This window comes from Andrographis paniculata, unplaced genomic scaffold (genome assembly GCF_009805555.1).
Source record: "Andrographis paniculata isolate CXL003 unplaced genomic scaffold, ASM980555v1 Contig74END, whole genome shotgun sequence".
Taxonomy (NCBI): Eukaryota; Viridiplantae; Streptophyta; class Magnoliopsida; order Lamiales; family Acanthaceae; genus Andrographis; species Andrographis paniculata.
The window spans coordinates 2,298,503-2,312,947 of record NW_026137611.1 but is presented as its reverse complement, the minus strand read 5'-3'; the positions used below and the strand labels follow the sequence as shown (position 1 = coordinate 2,312,947).

Genomic DNA, 14,445 nt, shown 5'->3' with positions numbered 1-14,445 from the left:
TCAGCCTTCATTTTTTTTATGTTGAATGCGTTCAAGAGCTTGCAGTCTCTCTTCGGGCAAAGCGTCGAGCTCCTGGAGAAAGTCTGGTCCTGCTCTTCCATCGGCAGCTGGTTCATCTTCCAAAATTTGGAGAGAAGACACTATAATCTCTAACGGAAGCACATCGTCATGGCCGTAGGTCAGCCTGTAAGGGATGCTGCCGATTATAAAGGATTTAACATTCCTATATGTCCATAGTGCCTCCTCCAAAGTATCGTGCCAACCTCTCGGATTGTCCTCCAACGCCCTCTTGATAATAGAAATCAAAACTTTGTTTGTCATTTTGGCTTTTCCGTTAGCCTGAAGATAATAAGGGGAGAAGTGAAGTAGTTGGATCCCATACTGAGCCGTAAAGGCCCTGACCTTCGCACTTGTAAATGTGGTTTCTTGATCGGTGGTTATCATCTTTGGAATACCAAACTTGTAAATTTAGTAAAACGTATAATGTGATTATGTTGTACCTTGGCCAATGGAACAACTTCCACTCATTTCGTAAAGTAGTCGGTGGCCACGAGGATGAAGGAATGTCCCTTGGAAAATGAAGGATGAATCTTACTGATAATATCCATTGCCCATCCACGGAAAGGTCAAGGTTTGATAATTAAGTGAAGTTCTTCCACGGGGACATGTCGAAGTGGTCCATGACGCTGACATGCTGGACATCCTCGAGCATATAATCCACTCAATCTTGCGAGATTTGTGACCAAAAATAGCCATAGTAGAAAATTGTCCACTTCATAGCGGGTCCAGCCTTATGAGCACCTCCAACACCTTCTTGGACCTCGACCATGACCTTCATAGCATCCTCGTGACCCTGGCAATGTGCTAAAGTCCCATCGGATCTCCGTCGATACAACTCCCATCGATTTGAGTGTATTTTAAAAGCTAATGGCGCACTACTTTTGAAGCAACCTTCCCTGGGTTTGTTAGGCCTTCCAGCAGTGGGATTCGCCAATCTAGGTCATGGTCAATTTGCAAACATTCGTATCTTGGTTGTATTCTTTTTCTCTTAAACCCGAAAGCCCATTACGCCAAGTCGTTTGCCTCTAAATTCTCTTTCCAAGGTATGTCCTCCAACGTCACCTCCGTGAGTTGCTGAAGAAGGTCGTGGGTTTCTCGAAGAAGGTCCTAAAGTCGTTATTCTTTACACTTAAATTCTTTGAGGGCCTGTCAAATAACCAACTGAAAATCCCCTCAAATAACAACCTTCTTAGCGTTCTTTTTGACCAAAAATCGCAATGCTAATAGCAACATCTCGTACTCGGCTTGGTTATTCGTGACACCTTGCGAAAGTTGGTGGACAAAGTGCCATACTTCTCCTTTTGGACAGAAGATCGCCACGCCTGCTCCGGCTGCTCCTGAGGTGCTAGACCCATCAAAGGTCACCAACCAAGTTGTCACGGTCTTAAGGGGCTGGTACGTTAATGTGAACGATGCTAGTTTCAGCGCCCATTTAACTAAACGGCCTCTGAGGACTGGCCTTCATCATCGTCTTGGGCGATGTACAGCCCGTCGTGTCGTTTGTCGCGGCTGTGTACAGCTTCAGCTCCTTTCCTCTGATTAACGGCATTAACAGCGGAGGAGATGCCAACACCTGCTTAATCTGGTCCAAGGCTTCTTGTTGGGTTGTTCCCCACTCGAACACGTCTTTATTCCCACACAACAGCACCGAGAAGGCCCTCGTTCTCCTTGCAGCGTTGGCGATGAATCTCTTCAAGAAATTGGCATTCCTCATCAAGCTCCGCAATTCCTTAATGTTGCGTGGGGGCCCAAGGTCCTAGACAGCCTTGGCCTTATTTTTATCAACTTAAATTCCCTTTTGATGGACAATAAAGCCTAAGAAATTCCTTGCTTGTACTCCAAAAGCGTACTTTGTTGGGTTCATCTTGAGGTCATGTTGTCTTATCTGCATAAAGGCTTTCCGAAGGTCCAACAGGTGGTGATCGAATGCTATGGACTTCACGATCACGTCATCTATGTATACCTTCATGCAAACACCGATCAGGTCGTGGAAAATTGTGTCCATCGCCTTTGGTAGGTCGCTCCGGCATTCTTGAGCCCAAAGGGCATTACTATCCACTCGAGATTTCGATTGCTCCGAGACATCGGAAAGCTGTCTTATGAGCGTCATCCTCAACCAAGTATATTTTATTATAGACAGAGTAACCATCCATAAAAGAGAGGATCTTGTCTCTAGCCATAGAATCCACGAGCATGTAGGCGATGGGCATCACGTATTTATCTTTCGGCTTTGCCAAATTGAGATTTTGGAAGTCAATTCAAATCCGGATATTTCCATTCCTCTTCACAACTAGAACAATTTTAGAAATCCACTCGGTGTACCTGAATATTCGAATAAAGTTAGCTTTAAGGAAATTTTTTACCTTCTCTTTCATTTTCGGCAATAATTCCGGGTTGAAACACCTAGAGAGTTGTTTGTGCGGCCGAAACTAAGCTTTAGTAGGTAATTGATGCTCCACTAAGCTCCTTGGTAGCCCCTGGAATCTCATCGTAATCCTATGCGAAATAATCTTTGAATTCTCGAATCAAAGCAATCATTTGCTTGTTCTTCTCGACATCTAGCAAGGCGCCGATCCTTGTCGTCCAAGGGGCTGTCTCATCCCCCAAGTTGAACTCCTCCAATGGATCTTGCGCTTCGAAAGGCGGAGCAGCTTTTTCAATCGATGAGTGGATATCCTCTTCGTCTTTATCACAAATCGGCGGTTGGGAGAATGTCCCCTCCTGCCCGTCAAGAGGCTGAGCGGCATGAGTTCCAACCAGTATAAATGGACATCTAGACCTGCCTACTCTTGCCTCCAAATCTTGTAAAATCAGGATGTCAGACATAATAAATACCTGAATTATTAGGCCGTGCGTTGGCCTCGACTTTGATTTCGAACCTTTTCATGGTTAGGTTACATTCTTTCCACATTTCAGCGTCCTCCAACATCATGGACAACGAGTATACCTTAGGGGAATAATAAACGGCCTCTGCGGAGTGCATCTTCATGGCTGGATCAGTCTCGGCCTCCACCATCTTGACCTGGTCTTTGTTCTAAAACATAACTTTTTGGTGCAAAGTTGAAGGGACACACTGAGTAGTGTGGATCCAGTCCCTCCCGATGATGGCCGAATAAGTTGGCTTCCCTTCAATGATGAAGAAATTCATCTGGTCCGTCCTTGTTCCAACTGTCAATTACGCCACCAATGCGCCTACTGCCGTATGCGTATTTCTAGTAAAGTCGGTCATTCGCATAGTGGTCGGGACGAGATGGTTTCTATTTTTCCCGATCTTCCTTAGGGTAGATAAAGTCATGACATTGACGGAAGCTCCCCCGTCGACTAGGACCTTGTTGACCGTCCGCCCGTCAAGATGTACGGTGGGAAACAAAGGCTTCAAATAACGCGTACTTTTGTCCATTAATTTCTGAAAGATTACTGGTTTTGGACCTTCTTTCGGAATGTCGGAATCTTGCTCCACCCAATATAATGGACCAGCTCTTTCCAACATCACATCCCCCTAAAGATAATCGGACTGGACCTGAGAGGCTTCAAATTTCCGAGGTAACACCTCTATTTTATTGACCTTGAGATCTCCCTCACGATACAAAGCTCGTTCGAGGTCCTGGTCGGAGACATTAATGTCCAAACTACCCTCCGACGTCTCATCGTAATCAAGAGTACCGATCATCGGCTCACTTTCAAAAATCCAATCCTCCCCTAGTGTCACAATAAAGTGAGGTTCGGTAGGGTATTCAACCCTTGCAAAAACTCCTTTTGGTGTCCATTTCTTTTGGGCCTGAAGTTGGTGACGAAGGTCCTCGCGACCAAACTTCGGTCGTCCAGCAACAACTTTTTTTGAGTCCTGGGGCTACTGCCCCCTGACCTAATCTTCGTGGTCATCAGTCTGCTGCCCCCCAGCCTGGTACTCTTGGAAAAAGAGAGCGACGAAGCGTTGTCGCTGCATTATCCTCTTTTGAGTCATAGTAGGAGGTCGCATCATCTGCTCATTTCAGTTCCTTGTCCAGATTCCGTCGTCTGGAGCCTTCCCAGGAAGACGAGTCTGATGGGGTGTGATTACCACTTGATCCACGGAGGTCACTCGCCAAACCTCACCTCCATTTTCGAAACTTACTTCCGCAACCGTGTTTGTGGGGCAAAGTCTATCCCACACCGAACTCCTCTTCGAAGGTTTGATCGACCTTCCAAGCCTTTCAAACACTGGCTTTTGAAGGTCTGTTCCTCTGCCATTTGCACCAAGCCCTAAGTTTGACTTTTTGGACCTGGATAGACGCATTCCAACAATGTTTATTGGCGTAGGGAAAGACTCTGTGTCTACTCTCATATAAGGCTTTTCGGCTAGCTTGAGGCAGCCTTCTTTGATGATTTCTCTCTGGGATTTAGCCAGAAAAGTCTCATTCGATTCATCCTCGGCTTCGGCAACTTCTCCCTTGGAATGAGTAAGGTGGTTTCCGCTCTGAAAATTATGATTCCAGGCTGCTTAAGCCTCTTTTATGAGTTGTTCGGCCTTCGCAGCTTTGGACATCGACTACCGAAAGCGTGACACTCCTGGAGAGTCAACCTATCGTGTAGTTGGTGCGTCGTGTTATTTATCGTCACATTCACCACCTGGTCCTCTTGTACACGAACATGGCATCTAGAATCTGCCCTCCTGAATTGTTCCAAGAACTACTCGACCGACTCCTTGTTTTGACGATCATCATACATCGTATGAATCACATCTTCGATTACCTGTGAATTTATGATGGGATGTGGCAGCGACACCATCTTTGCCTGCCCCCCTGGCTGTTCGGAAGCTGCTTGAACGGACAATGGATTGTGTAACACCGGCTGTGGGAAAACTTGATAAGTAGATCCCTATTATGGGAAACGAACTCGGTGGTCTTCCATAGGTTCTCCAAGGACTGGCGCCTGCTGCAATGGTGTATTTTCGGGGGATGGTGTATTAAAATAAATTTAATATTTATAATTACAAAAAAAATAGAATGTGAATTTAAATATTTTAAAGATTATATCGATATAAAAAAAATTATATGCATTATGAATATTATTTTATAAAGAATATTTTTTTTATAATACAATAAAAAAATATTTATATATATATTTAACATAAATTAATTTTTTTTAAAAAAAGTGAAGTTTTAAATATAGATAATAAAAAACAAAGGAATTTTGAGTGAGTTCTTATGTAAAATGTTATATGTTATGTACTTAATTAAGTTGATTTATAATTATTAAGTATATTTTAATTTAGTGAATTTAATCAGAAATAAAAAAATATCAATTATTAAAGTAAAATAAAAATTTAAAAAAAATGTCTTGAAATGGAAAGGAGTATTATTTAGATTTTAACTCAAATCTAAAAAAATAGACCCAAAACAAATACTCCTTTCGTCCCAAATCATAGGGGCATTTTGAGTTTTTTTTTTTTTTTTAATAAATTAAAAAATAATAATATTTTATTAGTTAATAGAAGTATGTAAGAATTTTTTATAAATTTTTGTCTTGACTATATATATAAAATATTTGTTTGTGTAATATTATGTTGAAATTTGAATAAAAATTAAAATTTTTTTGTTATTAACATATGATTATTTTTTTGTAAAATAGAAAATGAATAATTTAAAATGAGACAACCAAATTGATAAAAATAATATTTTGAATTATAACGAATAAAGTAAATACTCTAAATTATATTATAATGATATAGGGTTTGTGTTTTTTTGAGTGTTTTAGTTTAAAATTTCTTATATAAGATACGAAAAATTATGTCATTAATATAAAAATACTAATATTTTTTTATGAAATATTAATTTTTTTATAAAAAAATAAAATATACTATTTATACTGAAAATGAAAATTGTATAAAAAATTTTAAAAAATTAAGTCATATTTCTTTTTTAAAAAGTTAATATTATGTATTTGTTTTGTGAGATTGTTAAAAAAAAAATTGTGAGGTAAAAGAAATAATTGTATAGTAAATATATATACGAGAATTCAGATAAAGTATGATTAGTAGGTAATTAAAAAATGTATTAGTAAAAATAATTATAGATTAAGATTAAGAGAAGTAAATAGTTTAATTAAGATTAAAAAAATTATAAAATTTAAAATTTAAAATGCGATTAAAATGGATAATCAAATTTCTAAAAAATAATAATAAATTATGTAAAATAGACAAAAATAAAAAATACGAACAAATTATATGGGACGGAATAAAAAAATATTTACAGTATATTAATTGTTTTTTTTTTAATCGTGCAGGAAATAATAGGAGAATGAACAAAGCCAATGTTAAATTGTTTTCTGGCGTTACAGTCGAGGCAACAGGCGTAATGACGTAAATAGCCTTGCTTGAAGAATGGCCAAGCGACACAACCCGGGGGCACCCACGAGAATTGGAGCCCAAGTCGAGGGCATAAATGATATTTCACAAAATTGACTTGTAGCAGTTTAACGGTAGAAATATAAATAGGCACGAGGAAATAAAGAAAAGGCATTACACAGAGCGATACGGCAAAATATAGATATATATATATATTCACAGGTGATTTCTCCATCAAAGCTTTCTTTTTGTCTGTTGAATTGCGGAGAATTCGTCTCCCTTCGTTTCTGATACGGATCCCTCATCCATTCTCCTCAGTTCGTCCTTCAATTTGGTTGTAATATTTGGATATTTATGATCGCGTTTTGATTTGCCGTTTCGTATTTTGTTTTTGGACTTTTTTAAAAAAATTAATTTTGGTGTTCGTGTTTTTGCGCTCGAATTCGTATGGGAAATTGATACATTCCTCATTTTTGGATAGTGTCTAGCTCGAATTGCTGTTTCGTGATGGTTTCGGGGATGATTGATCAGTTTTTTATGAATGCCTCAATGTTAGGGTTTTTGCCCCCTTTTTGTTGATTTTATTTTTTAATTTCCATTTTTGCAGGAGCTACGAGTAATTTAATTTATTTAATTTCTGGAGAGAATTGAGGGTTGAGAATTGAGAAATTTGGGGGCTTTTCATGGTAAAAAGGTTAGCCTTTTTTTTGGTTCCAGCTTTGATGACTCTTTTGATTCTCTTCATTATGCATTTCCTGCCTGGCCATGATTCAATGAAGAATATTAATGGTTTTGGGTGGGTGGGTTTTTCTTATTTCCCTGGTTGATTTCTGGTCGAGGAAGAATGTAAACTTGCATTGTATACAGAAGATATATGTATATTTGTGTGTGTGTACTGTGTGTATATATATATTTGTATGATTGAGGTACAAGTTTTGAATGCAGAGAATTGTTGCATCAGGTAATTTTGATAACATTTTAAACATTTGTTATAAATATTGATTGATCATTATTTTCTGAATCAGGTTGTTTTTCCGTTTTGGATGCAGCATTTTTTTTGCTTTATTTTTTCTGTAAGGATTGTTTGGGTAGTTCTCATCTAGTTGCAACTACATTATTCTGGGCTTACTGAAGTTGTTTCCGCCGTTGTGTAGTATATAACTTAGTTTCTTTATATGACTCTAGATCTATATGGTTAAAAGTCCAATCTACGAGAAGCTTTGGGACCCACATTTTCGAAAAAGTTTTACCTACTTTCTGTTTAACTTCGAGACATCTGGCAATTCCGTATTCGGTTACTTTTGATTTTGTTAACTCTTTGGCATAAAGTGGTAATGGCCAAAAATGTGATTTTGGAAAGTACTCTATCATTGTCATAAATCATGTCCTTTGCCTTTTATCTTCTACTTGTCTGATATTTTGAATTCGTATGTCGGTGTTGTTAGAAGAAAATTTGTGATCTGAAGGTGCTGTTCCATCAAATTGTACTTTACATCAACAAAGTTTTCTCCTCAATTTTGCATAAATTTTTATCTCTTTTACATTTTTGAACTGGGAAATTTGGCGTATTGAAGTACCCACCCAATTGTCCTGTAGGTGAGAACCTTATTGTGGTGGTTTTTTGAAACATTTATAGGATTTTGACTCAGCCTAGCCATATATGTTGGGACATTTATTTTCTAGTCTACTTTTACTCTCGGATGGCTTTTTCTTCTTTTCTTATGGAGAATGAACCATTGATCTCTCAAATAGTCTGTGTTAAGGGAAATGGTATGTCTTTGCGATTATATTAATCGTTGAGAGTTCAAAAACTGAAATTGTTAGAAACACAAAATATTAAGCGATTTGCAATTGTCAATGTCTAGAAGAATGTCTCTCAAGTAATGCTTAGCTCTAATGATAATATAATCTCAATTCTAGTTTACTTATAATTAATAACACAAATATATTATCGTTAGAAGTAAGCATAGCCTATGTGTAAAATTCATTTGTCTTTGCGATATATTGTGTTCATTGTTAATTTGTTACGGAATCAAATAAGGTCAAAGTCTATACTAGAAGGGAGAGGAAGGACCGTACTCACCTAGGATTGATCGTGGCACTTCGTCATTAATAATTATTTTATTTTTTTATTATTTATCTTATTATTTTTATTTCCTATTTAGTTCTTGAATTATGACTCTTGAGATTGATCCATGAGCCCGCCTATAGATAGGGTGCGTCTAGATCAGGTTAGGGGAGGTCGTTATTATTTTGGTTTTGGTTAATCTAGATGCGCCATATATATAAGCGGGCTCATGGACTAATCCCAAGCCTCATAATTCAAGAACTAAATAGAAAATAAAATAATAAGAGAAATAATAAAAAATAAAATAATAATTAATGACAAAGTGCCTCTTTTCAATTAACCCTAAGTTATAACAGTCATTCGCATTTTTATTTTAGCTGTTGGGTTGCCTGAGGGGAGAAGCTATGTTGCATCAATCCTATCATCCCTTTGGAATTCGCTTCCTTCTCACTAATGAGCGATAGTTCCAAATGTAATAGGTTTAGGACAGTTTTTCAGTGCAATATTTGGGTGTTTGTACATATATTATTAATTTTGGTTCAATTAAGTCTCGAATATGTGATGCACAGGTATCTCATTCGAAATGGGGCACCGAAACATTCAGTTCCTTGGTCATGTGATTGACTCAGAGACGGATCAGCAAGGCCGTCACCATGTACAGACCGATCCATGCGTCTTTTACGGGAGTGTGGCAAACCATCCCCAGCATCACTCCATAGTTCCTGTACCTGCAATCCAGTGTAATTTTAACCTTCATCCGGTGCCAGGACACAACGACGGTGCATTAGTTTATGGTATACCACCTTACAATGGCATGCAACCTCAGCACCCGCCGGCAAACCTAGATTTAGCTGTTGCTGCATCATCTCGACATTACAATCCATATATGGGACCCCTGACAGGTATTAGATTTTCTTTGTTTTTTTCTCTTTCATGTTTATATCAGTTGTGAAGCACATGACCTGATATCCCTTTCTATCACTTGCTAAATTGCTTGTATTTCGGTAGAAGGTTACTTCCAAAACGCGAGCCACATGGAAGATTTCAGGTTATTCAAAAGGAAACTTGCCGAGGGGGCTTCTTCAAATCACCAGTATCAAAATGCTTCAGCAGGCCCTAGTTTTTCTGTCGCTCCTGTGTGCGAACCAGACATTTCTCAGATGGATTCCGCTTCTTTTCCTCCTCCGGAATATCTTGGGACCGATCCATCATCAGCTACTGAAAATGGATCGTGGAGGGGTGCTAGGAACAGAGATGCTTTGATTCGATCTGAACCTGCCCTCTCACATATTGCAAGTACCATTATTCACGGAAATTATGTTTCTCCTCCTGTACACTTTCCCGGAAACCCTTGGTTGAATATGCATTTCAGTGCAACGAATGGTGATATTGGCACTTTCGGATGGACAGCACAGCCTCCTAATTTTTCATATGTGCACGGTAACTATCTACAAATATAACTTCTGCACCAGATTGGATCAGTATTTGCCTTGAATCTGAACTTTTTTCGTATCAGGTGGTGTAAATGGAGCTTGTGTCGAAGCTGGGAATATCGGCCTGCAAGGTTATCAATCAACAGCTATCAACAGAACTGCTGCTGGTTTTCTGCACCCTCCTGTTGCTCGGGCCCATTCTAGTCCTACTCATCCAACCCCGCCTATGCAAGCGTTCAGAGGTAACTACAGTAACTACCTGTCACAGGTGGCTACGTCTTCACACAGGACTTCAACATTGAATTCTTTGAATGCTGGCGTTGGTCCTTTCCGCGAAGGTGTGGATGGTGTGCCCACATTTTTAGCTCCCATTCCACCGACAGTCTTCCGGCTCCATCAGCCTCAGCAAAGGGAAATCATAATGGATCCTAATGCAAGACAACGCAATCATCCGCACTTGAGAGTTTTGCCTGAAGATGTAATTACTCACTACTTTTCAATTTTATTTCATTATCAAGTTATATTGATCTCACCGCAACACATTTTTCTTTTTCGCAAAACTTTAATGTTTCATACGGTTTCTCTTTTCTAGGAAGTTGCTATACTTGAGTTTCATGATTATCGTGAAGCAGAAGCTTCTGTTGATCAACACAGGGATATGAGATTGGATATCGATCACATGTCATATGAGGTAGTCAGGGAAATTTAAGTCTGCTCTTTTTTACCCTCTATTAAATATGTTTCGCCATTATGTTGTTCTAAGCAGTTATGTAGAGGTAGAGCTGATAGCCAAGCTGAACTTACATTTTGAATACAACTTGAAGAGTAAAATTTTGAAAAATTCTATTGAAATGGACAATTATTTAACTGAATATTATAAATTTACCAATTTCACTGAGCCCCATTGACTTGTGCCTATTTGGTTCAGTTAGTTGTGTGCATTTGGTTTATTAGGGTGTGTTATGGTGTTTGGTTAGTGTGGTTGGTTTCAAGTTGGAAGTTTGGTCGGTTTTAATTAATATTTAATTTACGCTGTATATGATTAATATATTTTAATATTTATATTTAAATAAAAATATATACAATATAGATATTATTATAGAGTTTTATATAATACAAATCAATCAAAAATAAAAAGTATTTATCTATAATTAACTTAAATTCATTTTATAAGAAGTTTGAAAATTTTGAATATATATAAATATATTTATTTATTGAAGAGTGATAGAAATAAAAATTTTGAGTACATCCTATACAATGTAATATTTTGAAAAAAAAGTTGACAATATGATGCCAACTAAAGTATTTTGGGGGCAATTAATAAATTTTAGAGTTTTTCAGGCTCAAGGTCACTAGAATGATATGATTAACGCAGTTAAGTAGAGAACCAAGTTGTCGAGCAACTTGATTGAAAAAAAAAAAAAAAAGAAGTGTTTCTTTGTGAACAAGAACTTAGACAGCTTCACTTGGAACTCAATGCTCTGTATCTGTAAGTGTTCGATTTAAATTTTGATTGTGAGATTATGTGACAGGAACTTCTTGAATTGGGAGAACACATCGGGAGTGTTGGCACGGGGTTAACTGAGGAATTCATTCAAAATAATATGAAAGCAAGAATTTTTACCACCCCAAATGCTTGTGTCGAAACTGAACATGCGAATGCAAATTGCCACGACCAGGGAAAGATCAATTTTTGCGTCGTGTGCCAGGTCTGTGCACGTATAGTACATATATATACATATATATATATGCCCAGCTTCCTATACGATGGAACTATGTTTTGATATTATTTACTCGTTTTCCATTCTCTACTTGAATTCTGTCTCGCTGATCTTAAAATTATTAACTGTTAATGCCTGAAGTATAACTTTACAAATTAGTTGGGATGGATATGCGAGTCTTCTGTCGAAGAAACAAAAAGTAAGGTGTAGGGCCGTAATCTACATATTATCGGCTCAATTAATACAATAGGGTGATTGGTTTCATCATGTCTTTCTACGAATATATTCGATTTTATAGCATAGTTGGTCTTGAAAAGTGCGGACGACTCGATTAAATAGAATCCCATTGTAATCTTTACCAAAACTTCAAGAGTAGCTGGTCGAGTAAAACCTCTTAATATTACATCCGCTGAAAAATTATCCCTGGCTATGAACTAACCGACCTATGATTCTACGCAGACTGATTATGAAAGTGGAGCAACAATTGGAACCCTCGACTGCAGCCACGAATATCACCGGGAGTGCATAACAAAATGGTTGGTCCTAAAGAATACTTGTCCCATATGCAAATCCACGGCCTTGAACAGCAAGGCGAAGCGATTGTAAGTTGGTCTCCCCCAACCCACCCCACCCCACCCCCCTGGTTCTCTTACAGAACTATATATATATATCATATGCATATCGGGATATCGAACATGTAATATATATATGTGTATGTATGTATAGACAAGCAGATGTGCGTGTATGATCTTGTGTTTGAACTTGCACTGCATCTGTCTCTCAACTGTACAGACTGGTTTCTTTGTTGTTTTTGTTATATATTTGCTTGAATGCCGACATTTCGGACTTGTCGATGATGCAGGCGATTTGCCGGAAACTTTGTAGAATTGTACTTAGGGTTGTATGTGTCTATGGATGTGTATATAGGTGCATAATTGGTTGGTGATTTTGTGTTTTGAAGTCTTTTTGGATTTAGAGGTTTTTAGTACTTAGACCTGCCCAAACGAATAAAGACAGGCCTAATTAGAGCAGTTCAAATGTATATATTTATTTTTTTATTAGATTAAAGAATAATATTTTCTTTGTCCACTTAAATAGTTATCTTTTTATTTTGTTTTTTTTAGTATATTAAAAAAATAATAGTATTATATTGATGATAGATTAACGTAAGATATAATTATCACTAGTAATCTTGAGTTTATGTATATTGTGAGATGGTATTTTGGTAAATAGTGATAAAAATGAGGAGAATTGTTAATTGGGAGGGGATATATGTTAGAAATTGAAAGTATTAATTAGTTGCTTCAATTCTAAATGAAAAATGTCTACTTTGGCAAGGCAAAAAGTATTTTATTGGTTACTGTGGTACGAATGTTTTGACAAATTTGTATTATATAATAACATAAAATTTTGTTTGTATTAATATTTAAATATTGATCATCTGTTTGTAATTTATATAAAAATTAAAAATATTTTGGCATTAATTTTTATTATAATTTTTGTCCAAGTTAAAAGTATTTATTTTACAATTTTTGTTTGTCTAAATCGAAGTTATTTGTTTTATTTTTTTTAGTAAAAGTATCTCTCAATTAAATATAAAAATATTTTTTATTTTATTGTTTATATTTTTCTAATTTCATTAATGCCAAAAATAAAATAAATTTTACATTATTTTATTACACTACATATTTATTAAATATTAATATATTTAAATATGCTTCGGAGTGAGGCAGTAATAGAATTATATATATATATTTTTGTGAGATTGATGAAAAATGATAGATATTTACTTTTATTTATATTTTGTATTTTAAATTATTTTGAAAGTGTTTTTCCCAATTTCAATTAAATTCTTAGGAGCATCAACAATTCACCTCCAAAGAGATATAAGATCACACTCTATGCACACAATGATAACTCAGAGAATAGAAAAGACAAGCAAATATTAATTCAATTCGGCTACACCAACCTACATTTAGAATTTCAATCAATTCGAGATTTATTATAAAAATATTCGAAGAAATACAATCAAAGCTCCATTGAATAAATCAATGCTCCCAAATTTCTTGAAGATTCCCAATTCTAAAACACATCTTATTTCATCCTCACATGCTCTAGGATATCAAGTGCACTTCTGATGCTACCTAAGAGACATTTTCATTATCTACAGAATTAGGATATCCTATATTGGAAACATTAAAAGTTTTATGTCTCTTTATATGAATATCGATCACATTTATGAAGTTATGATAAATGACAAAATTAGTTTGGGCTAGAGCTAGTTTGGGCGTGGGCTTATTTATGCTTGGGCTTTGGCTAAATTAATTGTCAAAGATAGGGCCTTAGATAAAGATGGAGAAGAGGCGGAATGAATTCGCCACTTTTTCGAGGACATTTCAGAGTGAGACAAACCTATCTCTGCCATAACTCTTTAATGCGATAGTAAATCTGCTATTAACGTAGCAGAGAGTATAATATGCAATAGAAAGAGTCGATACATTCGTCGTCGACATAATTCCATAAGGCAACTGATCAAAACTAAGGTTATTTCGATAGATCATATTGCGTCAAAAGATAACCTAACGGATCCGCTAACCAGAGAGTTAAACCGTGATGCAGTTTACAAATTGACTAGAGAAATGTGGCTCAAGCCTGGTGAAATATAAGTCTTATAAAAGAAAACCCAACCTATAAAGATTGAAGATCCTAAGAACTAGGTTCAATAGGCAATCTCCCTGTAAGACTTATGTGCGTCACCATTCCTGTCAGCAAACGATGACAGAGTAAGAAGAATAGCAAATGATTGCTTTAATGATCACTAAATAAGAGTTATATTAC

At 36.7% G+C, this 14,445-nt stretch overlaps 2 protein-coding genes across 8 annotated transcripts; one reads left to right on the top strand and one right to left on the bottom strand.

Annotated features, from left to right (window-relative positions):
* LOC127265874 (uncharacterized) lies at positions 1 to 444 on the bottom strand. The gene has a single exon (XM_051295890.1). The coding sequence runs from the start codon at positions 442 to 444 to the stop codon at positions 1 to 3; it is 444 nt and encodes a 147-aa protein (XP_051151847.1).
* A 6,118-nt stretch (positions 445 to 6,562) lies between these two features.
* Positions 6,563 to 12,464, top strand: LOC127266072 (probable E3 ubiquitin-protein ligase ZFP1). 7 transcript variants are annotated; one of them, XM_051296182.1, is made up of 8 exons: positions 6,563 to 6,607; positions 6,993 to 7,079; positions 9,023 to 9,355; positions 9,462 to 9,893; positions 9,970 to 10,364; positions 10,479 to 10,577; positions 11,419 to 11,595; positions 12,067 to 12,464. In XM_051296182.1, the coding sequence occupies exons 3-8, from the start codon at positions 9,037 to 9,039 to the stop codon at positions 12,211 to 12,213; spliced, it is 1,569 nt and encodes a 522-aa protein (XP_051152139.1). In that variant the 5' UTR covers positions 6,563 to 6,607; positions 6,993 to 7,079; positions 9,023 to 9,036; the 3' UTR covers positions 12,214 to 12,464. The 7 variants fall into 7 exon arrangements, with proteins under 7 accessions (XP_051152139.1, XP_051152138.1, XP_051152140.1 ...); XM_051296181.1 differs by having other exon boundaries at positions 6,577 to 6,719; XM_051296183.1 differs by having other exon boundaries at positions 6,597 to 6,702.
* Positions 12,465 to 14,445: the final 1,981 nt, after the last annotated feature.